The sequence below is a fragment of the Monodelphis domestica genome, chromosome 2 (genome assembly GCF_027887165.1).
Source record: "Monodelphis domestica isolate mMonDom1 chromosome 2, mMonDom1.pri, whole genome shotgun sequence".
Taxonomy (NCBI): Eukaryota; Metazoa; Chordata; class Mammalia; order Didelphimorphia; family Didelphidae; genus Monodelphis; species Monodelphis domestica.
Genome location: NC_077228.1, coordinates 32992243 through 33008287, shown reverse-complemented (window position 1 = coordinate 33008287; position 16045 = coordinate 32992243). Strand labels below are relative to the sequence as shown.

The 16045-nt window shown below is 54.1% G+C and overlaps 2 protein-coding genes and 4 non-coding genes across 6 annotated transcripts; 5 read left to right on the top strand and 1 right to left on the bottom strand.

Moving 5' to 3' along the window:
- The first annotated feature begins 1302 nt into the window (after nucleotides 1–1302).
- On the top strand, nucleotides 1303–3460 carry RPS8 (ribosomal protein S8). The gene is made up of 6 exons (XM_001376062.4): nucleotides 1303–1424; nucleotides 1655–1761; nucleotides 2047–2146; nucleotides 2392–2567; nucleotides 2976–3105; nucleotides 3305–3460. Exons 1-6 carry the CDS (start codon nucleotides 1421–1423, stop codon nucleotides 3412–3414), a joined length of 627 nt encoding a protein of 208 aa, XP_001376099.1. The 5' UTR covers nucleotides 1303–1420; the 3' UTR covers nucleotides 3415–3460.
- On the top strand, nucleotides 2194–2275 carry LOC130457752 (small nucleolar RNA SNORD55/SNORD39). The gene has a single exon (XR_008917026.1). It is a non-coding gene; the product is annotated as a small nucleolar RNA SNORD55/SNORD39 (small nucleolar RNA).
- LOC130457758 (small nucleolar RNA SNORD38) lies at nucleotides 2615–2687 on the top strand. Its single transcript, XR_008917032.1, has one exon. It is a non-coding gene; the product is annotated as a small nucleolar RNA SNORD38 (small nucleolar RNA).
- Nucleotides 3157–3228, top strand: LOC130457757 (small nucleolar RNA SNORD38). Its single transcript, XR_008917031.1, has one exon. It is a non-coding gene; the product is annotated as a small nucleolar RNA SNORD38 (small nucleolar RNA).
- Nucleotides 3461–3533: 73 nt separating the features above from the next.
- On the top strand, nucleotides 3534–3666 carry LOC130457800 (small nucleolar RNA SNORA35). The gene has a single exon (XR_008917074.1). It is a non-coding gene; the product is annotated as a small nucleolar RNA SNORA35 (small nucleolar RNA).
- A 3609-nt stretch (nucleotides 3667–7275) lies between these two features.
- BEST4 (bestrophin 4) lies at nucleotides 7276–12906 on the bottom strand. The gene is made up of 9 exons (XM_001376042.3): nucleotides 12670–12906; nucleotides 12318–12412; nucleotides 11634–11867; nucleotides 11039–11193; nucleotides 10640–10717; nucleotides 8865–9032; nucleotides 8702–8782; nucleotides 7841–7995; nucleotides 7276–7684 (listed from the first exon to the last, which is right to left on the bottom strand). Exons 1-9 carry the CDS (start codon nucleotides 12819–12821, stop codon nucleotides 7339–7341), a joined length of 1464 nt encoding a protein of 487 aa, XP_001376079.2. The 5' UTR covers nucleotides 12822–12906; the 3' UTR covers nucleotides 7276–7338.
- Nucleotides 12907–16045: the final 3139 nt, after the last annotated feature.

The following is a 16045-nucleotide window of genomic DNA, read 5'->3' as shown; positions in this document are numbered from 1 at the left end:
CTATTTAATAGTTCTGTGTTTTTTCCAGTTAACATTAATAATGAAGCAAGATAAAAAGCACTCCTGAGGACCTCTGAGCCATCTTTCCATTGCCAGGCCATTCCACCCTCACTCCCTCAATAAATTCTTTGGACAAGACCCCAAACTTGCCCCTAATGCAACATAATCTATACGTTATGATTCACTGCATGATGAACATGAAATATATGTTGTATAATAACCTTTGCGTGGCCCGATCATATATAATAACCTGCTGTCTCAGGGAAGGAGAAGGGGTGGAAAGGAGGGAGAGAGCACGGATTACAAAATGGCAGAAAATGATTCCTGAGCAATCTGGATGGCTGTTCCCGGAGTGAGGGTTGATGTCGGCAGGCCGTGCCCACCACTCTGCTCTGCCACAGGGCAGCGATCTTAAGAGGTAACTGCCCTCATGGGGCAGTTGGGGGTGCTGTGGACAGAGCACTGAGCCTGAAGACTTCCAGCTTCCTCTGAGTTCACATCTGGTCTCAGGCACTAGCTGTGTGACCCTGGGTGAGTCACTTCATCCTGTTAGCCTCAGTGTCCTCATGTTTAAACACTCTGGAGAAGGAAATGGCAAACTGCCCCGATGTCTGCCAAGAAAACCCAAGTGGTGACACAGAGTCAGACATGACGGACAAGGACTAAACCAGGTCCTTTTCCCTCCAATGGAGGCCATCCCAACTAGAACTCACCTTTTCCGGTAACCCTGACCATTCCCAATTCTCGAGCTCAGCCTTTCTCAGTCCTGCCCCTCCCCCCAAGGCCGCTCTGCACGGAAAGTGGGGAGTCCCTGGTCAGTAAGCCTTTATTCCATGTGTATGTGTGGGTACATGGAGACACGTAATGGCAGACACAAAATTCGTGGTGCTTAAATTGGCAAGGTTTTATTCTTGATCTACACAGAGAGTCGGGAAGCTCTTATCAAGCTCCTATGTGCCAAGCACTCTGCCTGGGATTACAATCTTGTCTTGACACTTGGCAGCTGAGTGACCCTGAGCAAGTCACTTTACCTACGGCTGCCCCAGTTTCCTCAGCACTAAAATGAGGATAATAATGGCGCCTAGCTCCCAGGGTTGGAAGGGCCATACGATACGATGGTGGTAAAGCACTCAGCTCAGCGCCTGGCAGGGAGCAGACGCTAAGTAAATGGTGGCTGTTATTGTTATCACCAGACGAAAAGCACAGGAATTGGGGGGGGGGGAGAGGGAGAGGATCGAAAGTCCTACTCCACAAAGACCAGGAAGTTCTTACATGGCCCACGTGACCCCACCCCTGGCTCGGCCCGGCGCGTTAGTGACGTCACCGCCAGGCGCCCGGAAGTGACGGCACGCCCACAACTCCCCCCTTTACAAGCCGGCCCGTGAGCCTCTGCGCTCTCTCTTTGCTGCTCGCGCCGACCATGGGTGAGGAGCTTGGGTTCGTCCGCCGCCATCCACAGCCATCCACCCCCATCCGCCCCCATCCGCCTCCATCCATGGGCCGGGGCGTGCTGGAACTGGACTGGGGGGCGCGGGGGAATGGGATAGGGCGGAGGAGAAGGAAGGAAGGGCCGGAGCGGGAGGTGAGGGTGCGGGGAGCCGGGGCCGGGCCTGATTCTGAGCCTGACCGGAGCCGCCTCCACATCCGCCCGCAGGGATCTCCCGGGACAACTGGCACAAGCGCCGCAAGACCGGGGGCAAGCGCAAGCCCTACCACAAGAAGCGCAAGTATGAGCTGGGCCGGCCTCCCGCCAATACTAAGGTAAGAGCCCGCGCGGCCCGGGAGCCCCGACCTCTCCTTAGTCCCAGCCCGGGCCCAGAGCTCCGGCCGCCCGCACGGGTTCAGGAGCCGCCACTCTTCCTCCCCCTCCCCGCCGCCACGTGAGTGATGATCGCCGGAGCCTTAGGGGTCCGAGCCGGGCCGTGCTGGTCCGAGGGCCGCCGATGCTGGGGCTACTCTGTCATAGTTACACTGACACGTGCCGGGGCGCCCCGAACCCGCGACCCTTCTCCCCCCACCCCTCTGACCCCGTCTCCCCCCGTCCAGATTGGCCCCAGACGCATCCACACAGTGCGAGTCCGAGGAGGCAACAAGAAGTACCGGGCGCTGAGGCTGGACGTGGGCAACTTCTCCTGGGGCTCCGAGTGTGAGTGTGAGGGCCCGCGGGAGGGGGAGGGGGAGGGCGCCGGGCAGGGCGCGCTGATGACACCTTGGTTACTGCTGCAAACACCGAGATCCTGGTGGGGATGCAAACCTTGGAGAGCTGAGCGCCGCCGTCCCGCCATGGCGGGGTCAGGGTGGGCCCAAAAGGGCCTTTTCCAAAGCTCCAGAGACAAGGGGAGGGGAAGCCCTGGCCCCTCCTAGGCCTCATGGGTTGTGCTCCTCGCTTAGGCTGTACTCGGAAAACCAGGATTATCGATGTGGTCTACAACGCGTCCAACAACGAGCTCGTCCGGACCAAGACGTTGGTGAAGAACTGCATCGTGCTCGTGGATAGCACGCCATACCGCCAGTGGTATGAGTCCCACTATGCCCTGCCCTTGGGCCGGAAGAAGGGAGCCAAACTGGTACGAGACCCGTGGGGGGAGGGGGAGGAGTGGGGGGGCGGCCTGGCCTTCTGATGAGGAGAACCTTGTCCAGTTCTGCTACTGATGTATCAGAGATGACAGCTTTGTGTGCTGAAGAAGGTCCTGCTGGCTGGTCAAGTTGGGAGGAGTTGGGGGGGCATGCAAGGCCCAGAGTGCTAGCTAGCAGCCTTGGGCAGGCAACTGGACTCCTTAAACCAGAAAAGGACCAAGATAGCGGAGGCTCCATTCAGTCTACCTAAGCTATCCACAGCCTTGAGAGGGCATGCAGGGAAATGAAGCTGTTCTTGGAAGGTCCTTCACAGCTTGGGCCGTCTCTGGTTTTAGGATCCCCAGCAGGGGGAGGGACAGCCTCCTGGCTAATCAGTCCATCTACTCCGTTTGCTCCAGACTCCTGAGGAGGAAGAAATTTTAAATAAAAAGCGGTCAAAGAAGATCCAGAAGAAATATGAGGAACGAAAGAAGAATGCCAAGATCAGCCCGCTTCTGGAAGAACAGTTCCAGCAGGGCAAGCTCCTGGGTGAGCAGGGGGAGATCCCATGGGTGGGGTGGGGGGCAGCAAGGACCCGAGTCTCCTAGTGATGAGAACCCTGTCCAGTTCTGCTACTGAGGCTGAGTGACGACAGAGGTTTGTCTGAAGAGACTCCTTGTGTGCCAGGGAGATCTGGGAAATGGGGGCTCCTGGCCTGCCCTGATAGCCTGACCTCTTGTTTCTACAGCCTGCATCGCATCGAGGCCAGGCCAGTGTGGCAGGGCAGACGGCTATGTGCTGGAAGGCAAAGAGCTCGAGTTCTATTTAAGAAAGATCAAGGCCCGGAAGGGCAAATAAGCTCTAACGTGGACATTTGCTAATGGAATAAATCCCCAGATTGTTGGCCCTGTGTCCTGTGCTCATTACTTGGGAGTAAGGCAAGTGGGGGGGGGGGGCTTAGAGACAGCCTCTGTACTCAGCATTGTTAAGTGACCCACTGGCCCTCCCTGTGGCCAACTGGGCCTCATCACAGTGCAAGAGTAACTCCCCTCTTTACAGAAGGGCCAGGCCTGCTTTGTAGGCTGCCCCTTTTGGACTGGGGGTACATCTGGCCAGCATGGGGCAGGCACCCCAAGAGAAAAGATGGCCCTTTGGATGAGGAACCCCTACCCCAGCCCACAAGTGGCATGAGCAATACCCCTGTGTTCTAATGGGGGGTGAAGGAAGATAAGACTCTAGGCATTTTGCTAACCATGTACTACCTCTGCTCCACTTCCTCCACCTCCTGCCTTCCCAGCCTTTCAAGCCCAAGACATGTCTGCTCTTGAGACCACGGACTTTGTTGGCAAAAGTTGTGTGACAAGGGCTGTGTGTATATAGTGGGATTTATTCCTGTATTGGTCTCCTTACCCATTTTTTGAACATCTGGTCCTTTCCTCTAGCCAGGCTGCTATAAATAGCAACCCCATTAGTATCTTCTCTGATCCTTCCATTCATCCAATTGTATGTCCTGTTGCTGTCTTGTCCAAAATTGGACTCAAATGTGCTGGCCATCCTCTCCCTCACCTAGGCTTTCAGTCACATCTTCACATGCCAGTCATCCATTCTTAGATTTATGGATTCTACCTTTATAGCCTTTCAAATGTCCCCCTTTCCTCTGAATCTGCCACTCCTTGATGTTCCATCCCATGGCCAGATTAGTTATCCCCACTCTTGCCTGCCTTCCATCTCTTGTCTAGAAGCATGCCTGTCTTCCCAGGCCCTCCGACTCCATCTCACCTTCTATATCTAAATCTGAGTCTCCACTTTCTCCTCACTATCCCTTAGCCTTCTTGCACTCTGCCTTCTGACCTCATCTAGCCAACATGACCCCCCTAGTTCCCAGTGACTGGGCTGTCATCATGCCCTTTGCTGCTGCCTGTGTCACTCTCCCTTACATACTTCTGGTCCTACCTGGTGGGGCCTCTTCATTCTCCTTTGTGAAATCCTCAGCAAGCCTAGTCTCATAGACTTCATAATCATTAACTCCCATGGACTGCTGCTGATCCTTGGATCTACACATCCTGCCCTGACCTCCAGTCAGCAACTGCCTTTTAGTTAGCTGTCTGAACCTGGGTGGCCAGTCCATGTCAACTGAACTCTTTGCACCCTAAACCCTGCCCCCTTCCAAACTACCCTAGAATAGTGATGGGCATTTCACTTGATGGGGGGGGGGGTGAATGCTATTGGCCTCATTTTAGAGTCTTGGTCACTGAGAAACACCACTACTAGAGTAGAGGAAACAAGGCAAATAGATCAATTTGTCCCAGATCAGGCCATATTTCAACTCCATTCTTACTGTCTGGGAGTCCAACCCCAACACAATACATAGTACTACCCAACTGCCAATAAGGTGTCATCCCTGCATGCCTAATCTGTGGCCAAGTTGTCTGAAATCTCATATCCCCCTTCTGGTGTCACTTCCGATACCCTGATACACTCCATCTCCATTTCTGGACCATTACAATTCTGTGCTGGTGACTGCTATCCACAAATCTCTCAACACTCCCATCTAGCCAGCCAAAGTCATTTCCTAAAGCAAAAGTCACCCACCCCCATTCATTAAATTCCTGTGGCTCCCTATTACCTCTAGGAGCAAATCTAAGATTCTTGGTTGGGTAATGCAAAACCCTTCTTCACCCAGGTCCAGTTTTATTATACTTTTATTCTACTTTTCTATCCAGTGACAGGGGTCTCTTTCCTATTCACTAACCAATCCTCCAACTGACTTCCTTGTCTTTAAAGTCTTATCAGTCCTTAAGCAACCCCCTTACATCTGGTGCCTTCCCTCCATTAATATAATAAAAATCTCATTCTATGCTGAATTCCTTGAAGGCAGAAGACCCCTGTCTCTGAGTTTGGGCAGCCTTTTATCTGTCCTCCCTGGAGGCCTCTCCCATACTCCCATTCCAAAAGCCTCAATTCTCAAGGGTTCAATTGTTACCCTTACACAGAGGTTTCCCAGATCCAATGAGTCTCCCTAAGCTCCAATCCCAGGGTGTTCACCTTTGGCTGGATGTCCTCAGACATCTCCAGTTCTACTGGTTCAATTCTAAGCTCCTTATCTTTTCCCTAAGATTTCCCCTCTGAAATTTCCTAGTTCCTTTTTTTTTTAAACCCTTACCTTCCATCTTCGAGTCAATACTGTGTATTGGCTCCAAGGCAGAAGAGTGGTAAGGGCTTGGCAAAGGGGGTTAAGTGAACCTGGTCACTCTTTTTAAGCCCCTTGCCTTCTGTCCTTTTATCAATTCACAAGAGCTAGGTAATCAGGGTTGTGACTTGCCCAAGCTCACAGGCAGTGTCTGAGGTCAGATTTGAACTCGGTTCCTCCCAACTCCAGGCCTGGTGCTCTATCCATTGTACCACCCAGCTGTCCCTTGGCCACTGAGTTTTGAAACCATGGCATTATCCTCAGTTCTTCACTCTCCCTCAGCCACATTTGATAATCAGTTATGAAGAGGGTGGGTTCCCTCTCCAGCCTTCAATTCTGACTTCCCTACACAATGTCTACTATGCCATAGAAACCTCCCTCTGGAAGCTCAATTCAGCCCACCCCTGAACTCCTCAGGGAGGAGAAACTGGCCTTCCCTACAGCCTCACCCTCTGATTGGCTGGCTCCTCCCAGCAGCTCTAATTTCAGGAAGAGGCCGAGGTCCAAGATGGCTTCATCCCTCTCTAGGCGGCATGACTGACTTTCTCTTCCATGGCCCTGCCTGATACCTACTTCCTTCCCTTTTCCTGCCCCCATTGATGTGTCTTCCCTCACACCCAAAATCGAAATGGAAGCTTACTGAGGGCAGGGGTTGTCTTTCAGCTTCTACGTGTATTCCCAGAGTTTTTGCTGGGCGCTGCACCAGAGAAAGTAATAAAAGGCTGGTGGACAGATCTCGACTGACACCTGGATTAGCCCCTGAGGGCTCACTTTTCTAATCAGCAGAACATGATAAAGTGCACTTGCAGATTCCAAAAGATCCAGAAATAAAGGAAAAGCCCTTCACAACTGAGAACTTGGGGTTGGTGCTTTATCATTCCACTTTTCACCTCAAAAAAAAATGAATTTTCCCTGTTTCGATGGGCTTCTCGGTGGGCCGTCCCCCCTTGCCTCAGGGGTCTCCAGCGCCCAGGCCTAGCAGAGGCCTACCTTGTCTACTGGACAATTTGCCTCGGTCTCTCCCAGTGACAACTCGAGGTCGGCTACTCCCAGCTGAGCTGGATTCTCCTTCGTGAAAGCCCCATTTTCAGGCTTGGCCCTCGGCCTCCAGCTCCCCCTTAGCTGCCTCCCCGGTCTAGGCCCCAGAGGCCCGGGGTGCGGAGCTGGGTCTGGCACTCCCGTCTCTGGTAGTCTGTGCTTTGGGTAGGGCTCTTCAGCTCCTGTGTCTAGATGGAGGCTTTTGGCCCCCAAGGTTCCCTCCTAGCGCAAGAGCTAACCATTTCCCATCCCGCTTCCCCGGGCTTCGGCCTCCGACATGGCCGCCGACGTGATGTCCCTCCCGCTCTGAAACTGGCCTTCCCAGACTGCCACCCTGGGCTCCCGAGGCCCCTCCCCCCCCAAGCCACCCTGGGTAAGTCCCTGAGGACCCCCTCGTGCCCCGAGGCCGGTTTCCCCCGAAGGTTTCTCGGTCCTACGCTTCCGACGGCTGAGGGCAGGCCCGGCTACACAAGCACACAGCAGGGCGCCGCTGGGGAGGAAGGGAGCCTTTAATGAGACGCCAGCACAAGTCCGAGGGGCAGGAGAGGCGGGGCCTAGCCCGAGGGCGTGGCCGCACTCGGAGGAGCGACCTTGTCCTCCTCCTCCTCCAGGGAGCCCAGGTCCGGGCTCGGGGTCTCCGGAGCCTCCTCATCTATACGGGCTGCGGGCGCAGGCATGAGGCGGGTCAGACGCAGCCGTCCTGGGACCGGCGTGGCGGCCTGAGGGCGAGAGGGCAGCAGAGGGGTCCGCGGGACCCGCAGGCTGATGGCTGGAGACGGCGCGGAGGCTCCCAGGAAGCGGCTGAGCAGAGGCGTCCGCGCCCACGCAGGGCTGGGGGTACTCGAGGGCGCTCCGGCCTCCTCCGTGTCCGGGTCAGGTTGCAACCGCTCCTCTGACATGCTGCGGGAGGGTGGCGGGAGAGCGGCTCGGGTCAGGGGCAGGCCCCTCCCTCGGCCCCGCCTCTCCAGAGCTGGCCCCGCCCCCGGGCCAGCTCCTCCAGAGCCGGCAGCGCCCCACTCCCCTCCCGCGCACACCACGCCCCCTCCTGGTACTCACAGCAGGTTGAAGGTGGAACCCATAAAGGAGGGCCTCAGACTGTCGGCCGCTGAGGCCTGGGTGTAGGGGGGCTGAGCCGCCTCCTCGCTCCAGTAGCGGTCCCGGCCCGTGGGCGGCAGGTCTCCATACATGTTGTCCACAGACAACAGTGACACCTGAGAGGACGAGGTGGGGGCACTGAGGCACGACCTCTATTGCTATTGGGCCGCGATCTCTGAACCTTGTACGAAAGGGGAGACTGAGGCAGCCAGGGAGGCCTGTAACTGGGCTTCAGCTGAAGTCTCTAGCCCCACTACCCACTGCCCGGACCCCTCAACCTTCCCTAGAAAGGCTTGCTGCACTGCTGTGGCCTCCACTTCCCCCTGGTCCTCAGGCAATCCTGCCCATAAGCAGCTTCCCCTCCCAGCACCCCCGACCCAACACTCCCAGCCTCTGCCTGCATTTGGAACAGGAGCCAAAAGACCCCCACCCAAGCCTCCTCCCTGGACCTTCGCCTTGCCCCAGCCTCGGTTTCCTCCTCTGCCAAATGGGCACATGCTGGAGGGAACGCCTCAATTGCAGCTATGAGGGATATTCAGGAAGCCAAGGAGCTCTGAACTCTCAGTATCCTAGGAGGTCCACCCCCCTCCAGGGACCACCCTGGGTCTCAGACTCCACTATGAGCCCCCTCAAGGCCTGGCCAGAGAGGGCTTATTCTCAGCCACCACGCTCAGGCACCCAGCTCCTGGGTCTGGATCCTGCAGACAGTCTGCAGGAAGGAGCAGTAAACTCAAACTGAATTGTAGGGGACTGACCCAGCCCAAGGGAAGCTCCCCAAAGCTTTGTGCTGCCCAAGCACTGGGGAGCTCTCCCAAAGCCCACCTGCAGGTTTCTATCGATGAGCTGGTTGGTCTCAAAGTCATCATCATCCTCCCCGAAGGGGTTGATGATTTGTTCAGCCACCTGGAGGAGAAGGGACGTTATATGCCCCTGGCACACATCAAAGGGCCAGGCTGGCTCCCCCTCAAGCCCTGTTGGCACCCACCTTAAGCCAGCCAGCATAGAAGAAGAATTGTAGAAGGGTGGTAAGTGGCACGTAGAGATCCAGATCCCCCAGGGTCTCTTGACCTGGCTCTGGAGCCTCAGTACCCTCCAGGAACTGACGTCCAATGAGGCAGAAGGCAAAGAAGGAGTAGACAGCAATGGTCACCACCTGGTAGGGCAGGGGCAGGCAGGAAGGAAGTTGGAAAATCTGGCTTTAGTGTCATGGCCCTAGGCTTCCAAACCTGGTTCTGGCACCTGCTGCAATAGTAACTTGGCAGGGGAGAACTTAAAGGAACTCTAGCTTCTGAACAGCCTTTTAATTTCTGAAGTGAAGAGTTTATTATTCTCCCTCATGGGGAAACTGAGGCTCAGAGGGAAGATTAACCCTGTTCTTCTGAACCCCAGAAAGGCAGAACCTAGAACAAGATGAAAAGCAATGGGAGCCAAGACACAAAAAGGGAGAGGGAAAGAAGCCAGAGCTCAGAGAAGCTTCTTTCCAAAGGATGCAAGTTGGCCCACTGCATCATGGGATGCTTTGAGAAGGGCAAGTGAACTCTGCATCCCTAGAGGTAAGCAAGCAGCTGCTAGATGATACCCACATATCAGAGATGCTGCTTCAGATACAGGACTTCTTACACAAGTAGGTGCTGGCTAAATGAAATCCCTGAGAGGTCTATGGCCAGGGGCTCCCAATGCTCCATGAAAGGCTCTGGGGTGGGGAGCGCAGTTGTGCTGTGAAGGTATCCCAGGCAGTGATGGGATCATGGATCACAGTCCCTATAGATCTGGGAGCTTCTTCCTAGGCTCTCCAGCCATCCCTGCAAATCGAGCTCTGGGAAGCGGCCAGGGGAAAGGATCTTTGGGAAGGATTGCGTTGTCCCCCTGGTGTGTAGTACCTAAATACTTTCTTCCCATACAGCGTAGGGCTGATATCAAGCATCCATCCATCCCTCCCCATAGTGGCCCATCATGGATCTGTCCCCATGTCATATCTCTGGAACCGTCACTGTTTCCGACACTTAGAAAATGTTTGCCTGCTGTATGCATTGCATAGGGCACATCCCAGAGTACACCCTTCCTGATTCTGCTGGCCTGGTCATCCTGTTGCATCTCTGGTTGAGGGAGGAACCTGATGAGGGGCAGGGCTGTAAGGGACTAGCCTGGAGCCAAGATTGGAAGGATGACTGGCAGGGTGACTCAGAGGCTCAGAAGGCAGTAGATAGAAGGTGAACCTTTGGGTGGGAGTCTGGGAACCAGGAAAGGAAGGGAGGGTGACCTCAAGTCTTCTGGGCAAAGGAGTCAAGTTTGAATCCTCTACCCAGTATTCAAGGCTCTTTCTTAACTTGCACTGTCTTCCTTTTCCAGTCTTCCTTGGCTCACTTTTTTCCTACCCACTTTTTCCATGCTTGGGCACTGCCCCATGAACATATCTGCTGCTCCCCAGTTCACTGTTCCTTATTTCTTTACTGCCTTCCCTGCCCATCCCTCAGTGCCCACTTCAAATGTACTTCCTCCAAGAAGGCTACCTTGATCTCCTGGGATGATAAAAAGGACTCTGCCTCCCCCAAACCACCAAGACTGTTCTGCTTGTCCCTTTCTGCTGTACACAGGCAGGAAGCAGGGGTTGGGGTTTGATTCCCCTCCCAGATCGAGCCCTAGAAGGGGAGGGATCATGTCTTGGCTAAATTCTGATTCCCTTAGCCCTGAGTTCAGGACTCTGCCCACAACAGGTACTTGATATATGTTTGCCGAATTACCCCATGGCAGTGGTGTTACCTGAGTGTAGACCAGGGGGATGCTGATCCAGTCATAGTGAAAGAGTAAGCTGCACTTGCCTCGGTATTGGTTCAGCTCCTGGGAGAGGACCAAGGAGCCTAGGTAAGCAGTGGTGGAAAGAAGGCAGAAAGAAGCCCCTGGGATGACTGCATCTGTCTGTCTGCCCAAGGGGCTCTAAGGGCATGTGGCCAGGGAAGCTTCCCATCTCTCTGGCTTTTGGCTACCCTTTCCATTCCTGGGCTGGTACATCAGCAGCTAGTTGCATGGCAGCCTGATGGAGGGGCAGGGTGGGCACGCAGAGGGGTGTCAGGAGGGGAGTCACCAGAAAGGGAGGGGTCCAGAGGCTGGGGCCAAGGGGCCCATCAAGATAAGAGGGACTCTGGACCCAACCGCACTCACATCCAAGAGCAGCCCCAGGGCGATGTCATCTCGCACTCGGCCCTCTCTTCGAGCCTGGGCAGCCAGGTTGGTGAACCAGACACAAGGAACCCAGTATTTGTTGAAGTCTGAGTGCAGGCTCTCGAATTTCTGCTGCTCCTCTTGGGACATGAAGCCTGCAGGCATCCAGTCAGTTCCCTCCTGGGTCTTCTCCCCACCCGCACAAGCCTAGCCACCCACCCTCTCCACTTCCTTCCCTGTCGGTCCCAAGACTCCATCCAGAACCAGAAGGAACGTTCTACTGTGGAGAAAACTGCTGTCCAGGGAGGGAAAGAGACTTGCCCAAGGCCACTTGGCAGAGGCAGGATATGAATCTAGGTTCTGTGACTCCAAATCGCACCTTCTTGTCGCTACAGGACCCTGCCCCGCCGCCCTGCCCCCCAGCCCAGTGGCTGTCTGTGGGACCCTCAGCCCCAAGCCTGAAGCTCCTCCCTGCCCAGGAATCCCCGGGGAGACCCTTGATTTTCACAGGATCCCCCAGTCTCGCCTCCAAGGGTGCCGTTGCCCACCCTGCGTCCCGCCACGCCCCCAGCCTGGGCCTGCCCCGGCTCAGCACCTGCTTCCACCACATGGTCCATGGTGGGGAAGCGCCGCAGGACTCGGGTGCTGACCGAGCGCAGCACCAGCACGGAGGACAGGTTGGCATAGCGCAGCAGAGTCCGGCGCAGCGTGCGGCCGCGCTCGTCGTCCCCGTGCACAGTGGCCGTGACCACGCACATGAGGCGGTCTGGCAGCGGGATGCTCGTGTACTGGGCCCACCAGCGATTCACCACCAGGGTCACGTAGAAACCTGCGAGGGGCGGAAAGCCACGGCCTCAGGGAAGGGCTCAGATTCCGGCCTGGGGCGGGGAGGACCTTGGACAGAGACCTTGGCTCCCGGCCCAACCCTACCCTAATCTTGGGCATCCGCCCTAGGGCACCAGCGAATCCCGGGAGGAAATGGGATTTGAACCCACGACCCCGAGGAAGAGCCTCTCAGGAATAAGGGAGGGGAAGGGGAGGAGTGGGGGGTGGGAAAGCTCTTCTTTCTGCCCCTGGACTAATAGAGCAAGGAGGTGTGACTCTTCCTCCTGGGCTAGTTCGGGTCGGACAGGGTAATGGTTAACGTCAAAGCGGCGTTCCCACGGGGAGGGGCCCCTGTTCAGAGAGTTCCCCCAGGGGACGGGGCCTCGCGATGGCCTACGGCGAAAGGAGGGGTGCTCTGTTGGGAGTAGGTCTTGCTGAAGGTGGCGGGCCTTACCCAGAACGAAGGACATGGGGATGAGATCAGCAGAGCGGTTGCAGTATTGAGCCACTTGGGCATAGATCCGCTTCTGCTCCTGGGACAGCAGCTTCCTGAATGACAACCCATTAAACAGAGACGATCGGGAGAGAAGGGGCGGCCGGTAGGGTTCCCCCAAGACTTCCCGACCAAAGGAAAATGCTGAGACCCTGCCGTACCCCGAGCTCTGAGAGCGCCATCCCTAGAGATCCCTGCCTCCCGCTGGAGCCTCCCTGGGGGGCCACCTTCCGGAGCTCCCTCCCCTAACACCGGTCTGAGCTCCCCCTCCCCTCCAACATTCGCCCCTTCACTCCCCACCCCGAGATCCCACCGATAAGTGAGGCTGAGCACGCCGTAGAGACCCAGGAACACCAGGAGCTCCTTGTAGAGCAACTTGTAAATGCTCCCCCGCCAGCGGAACAGGAGGGCCGAGAAGCCCCCAAAGCGGGCATTGGCCACCTTCAGCGTGTAGGACACCGTCATGCTTGTGTCTGAGTCTGGGGGTGGGGGTGGGGGTGGGGCAGCAGCTCAGATAGGCATGTCTGGCTCAGCCAGCCCCCCCCTTCTCTTCAGGGGTCTGCAGCTCCCTCCCCATCAAATGTTTATGTGGGGGGAGGAGATCCAGGGTTAAAGCTGGCCTTACCTGCCTTGGTGCCAGCCTGTGCAGTGCAGAGGACAGAAAACCTGGGGTGTGGCCCAGCCCCCTTAAATAGCTGTCCTGGGGCCCATAAAGCCAGAATGGATTGGGGCTGTCACTGGGCTACCTCCCCCACCCAGAGAATGGGAACTGGGCCATCTGTTCCCATCAGACAAAATGAACTAGTGGGCAAGAGCCAGGGCCAGCCCTGCGCTCATGTGCCAGCCTTCACTAACCTCCCTGTGACACTTGACAGCTTACCGAAAGATTCCTCTCCAAGTCTGGGAATGAGCCCTCCCAAGACAAGAGAAGTGCCCTCTATGTCCTGTATGAGAACTGATGCTTGGTTGGTCTTTTAGTCAGTCAACAGGCATTTGTGATTGATTCTGGCACTTTGGGACCCTTCAGGGATTTCTAAGATCATTCCCAAGGAAGGGCTTCTGTGACCAGGCATGTGCCACTCTGAGCTCTTGGGAGGGTTGTAAATTGTGAAGAGCTTTGTAAACCCAGAACCTGCACCTTGGAATGACTTGCCTTAGGAATGGGGAAAGTCTCTGAGCAGCTGAAGATAAATGGGTGACAGGGTCAGGTACTTACTCCTGGTGGTCCTGCCCTCCCCACCATACCACCATCCTCATTATTCCCTTCTTCCCACCCTGTGGGCATGCCCTGACTCCATCCTAGGTCACAGGGAAATCGAGATCTCCAGGCTGGAGCTGGACGTTCATCCTAGGCTTGGTCCAGGGCCCTGAAGGTCATGGGGATCTTCTCTGGCTCAGGTGCCTCCCTCCCAGCCTTATCTGTACCCTTATCTCCGTTGTCATTCAGACCTGACAGAGGAAGTAGAACCTGGGCCCACCCAGGCCTGTAAATCACCCTGGACTCCAAGATCTGCCAACCTTCAAGTCTAGCTGCCAGGTTTCCCTTCGGTGTCTCCATTTCTGTCACTTCCATTTCCATCACCTCTCCCTGCCTCTGTTTACCTTAGACTCCTCTCCACTTCTGTCTTGGTCTCTCTTCTCTATCTCTCTGTCCTTCCGTCTCTGTCACGTCTCTCAGAATCTGATATTTTCATAGTCAGAATACCCAGGGACCAAGCACTCACCCAACTTCTAGGTAGCTTCTCTCTCCAAGTAGAACCCAAGTTTCTTCGTATTGAGAATTGTTAAATTAGTTAAAACCACGAGCAAGTATCATCTGCAATGGGGAAAAGTTAGAAGCCCTCCCAGTAAGATCAGGGGTGAAGCAAGGGAAGCCCCTTGTCACCTCTTTTAATCAATATTGTACTAGAAATGCTAGCAGTAGCAATTAGAGAATTGTTTATTTTGTTGTTTGGGGCATCTCCATCCAAATAAGAGATAATAAGATGGATAAGAGGGGGAGAGATGGAAAGGGAGAGCAGAGGGATTCACTCGGGATTGCATTGATGTAGATAACTTCTGGTGAAGAAGCTCCCTCTAGCAAAGCAGAAGGGGGCTCTGCTCCCTGTGGTCTTAGAGGGTTAGAGACATGCCAGGGTGCCAAAGCCGGACACGGCAGAGGCAAGCAGTGAATCCAGGTCTCTCTCACATTGGCTCCAGCTTCCCAGGCACTCTCTCATGGCGCCTTTCTGTCAAACACACCATTGAAACACAATTGAAAAATTATTGTTGAGCCCCATAGATGAATCTCCTCCTCTCTTTCCCCTTTCTTATTATCTTCCCTTCCCCATGTATCTGTCTCATCCACCCTCTGTCTTTGCCTCTCCTTCCATCTATATACAAAGTGTGAGCAAAGAGTAAAAGGAGCTGAAGCTATTGAGTAGGGGAATGCTTTGGGCAGATCTATACTTGAGGACACAATCAGGTTGGCAGCTGAGTAGAAGATACTGAATGGAGGCACAAAGACCAATCAGAGGGCTGTTGTAATGATTAAAGAGAAAAATGATGAGAGCCTGAACAAAGATGGTGGCAGCTTGGGGGAGGGGGAGGGGGAGAGAAGGGAATGGGTAGGAGAGATCTGAGGTCTTGTAGAGGCAGAAACGACAAAATATGGTGATGGACTGGATATGGATATTGGAGCAGGGAAGAAGAATGAGTCAGGCACAGCAAAGCTGAGTGAATGGAATTATGGGTAGAGTGAGAAACTGAATTAGGGTTAAAAGCTAGGATTCTGATTCAGTGGCATCAACAGAGAGAAATACAATTCGATGGATTTAGAATTGGTTGATTGGCCAAACCCAAAGAGTAGTCATTAATTCCAAGTTTCTAGTGGATATATAATTGAAAATCTGTTACCCTAAAAAGAAAACTACATTTCCTGGGAGTCCACTGACTTCCTGTCATTATGTACTATAATATTTCAGGTCTGAAGCTGAGAAAAACTCCAATCCCAACTGGTTAATAAACTTTATATTATTTAAATTCACAGTCAGATAAGTGGACTATCTTTCTGGTCATAGAGGGAGCTGAACTTCAGTTCAGTCATTCCAGGACAAACAGACCTCTTTGGACCCCTGTTGCTTACTCTCAGCAGGGGGCATCTCCCTCCCTTGCCTCACCAGGCAGTATACCCTCTCTCCCCTCTTTCCTCCATACCCTGCTACAAACCTCCCATTATCCCCTGTTTTCCAATCTTCCTATTTCCTTTCCCAATAAATATTACAGTACTTCCTGTAGACAGGGGATAAATTCAGTGGGCATGCCTGCTCTGGAGCTCTTTTCCTTCCTGTCCCAAGCATGGTGGTGGTAAATGAGATTTGGAACTGGGTGATTAACCCCAAGCACATGGTTTTTATTTTGTATCCCTTTTATTCCTTTATTTCTAATGATCATTAATAAATCTCTTAAAATATAATATTTTATTATTGAGATTAATTTTAATTTTTACAGGGAGGGCCCTCAGGATCTGTGCTTGGCCCTGTATCATTTAATATTTTCTTCCAGGATTTGAATAAAGTCATTTGTGATATTTTTTTCAGATTTGCGGATAACAACCAACTAGATAACATGCTAGATGACAGTTAAAAATCAAAAAGATCTTAAGAAACTAATACCTGGAGCTAAACCTAAAAAATAATTTAATAGTGATG

What these genes read in the sequence shown, in the direction of transcription:
- BEST4 (XM_001376042.3), bottom strand. Translation starts at nt 12,821, where the DNA reads ATGACGGTGTCCTACACGCTGAAGGTGGCCAATGCCCGCTTTGGGGGC. An exon ending in GGACCATGTGGTGGAAGCAG is followed by an intron (nt 11,194 to 11,633) that starts GTGCTGAGCCGG and finishes GGATGCCTGCAG; the next exon opens with GCTTCATGTCCCAAGAGGAG. An exon ending in CCCTGGGGCTGCTCTTGGAT is followed by an intron (nt 10,718 to 11,038) that starts GTGAGTGCGGTT and finishes GTCCTCTCCCAG; the next exon opens with GAGCTGAACCAATACCGAGG.
- RPS8 (XM_001376062.4), top strand. An exon ending in GGCCTCCCGCCAATACTAAG is followed by an intron (nt 1,762 to 2,046) that starts GTAAGAGCCCGC and finishes CCCCCCGTCCAG; the next exon opens with ATTGGCCCCAGACGCATCCA. An exon ending in CTTCTCCTGGGGCTCCGAGT is followed by an intron (nt 2,147 to 2,391) that starts GTGAGTGTGAGG and finishes CTCCTCGCTTAG; the next exon opens with GCTGTACTCGGAAAACCAGG.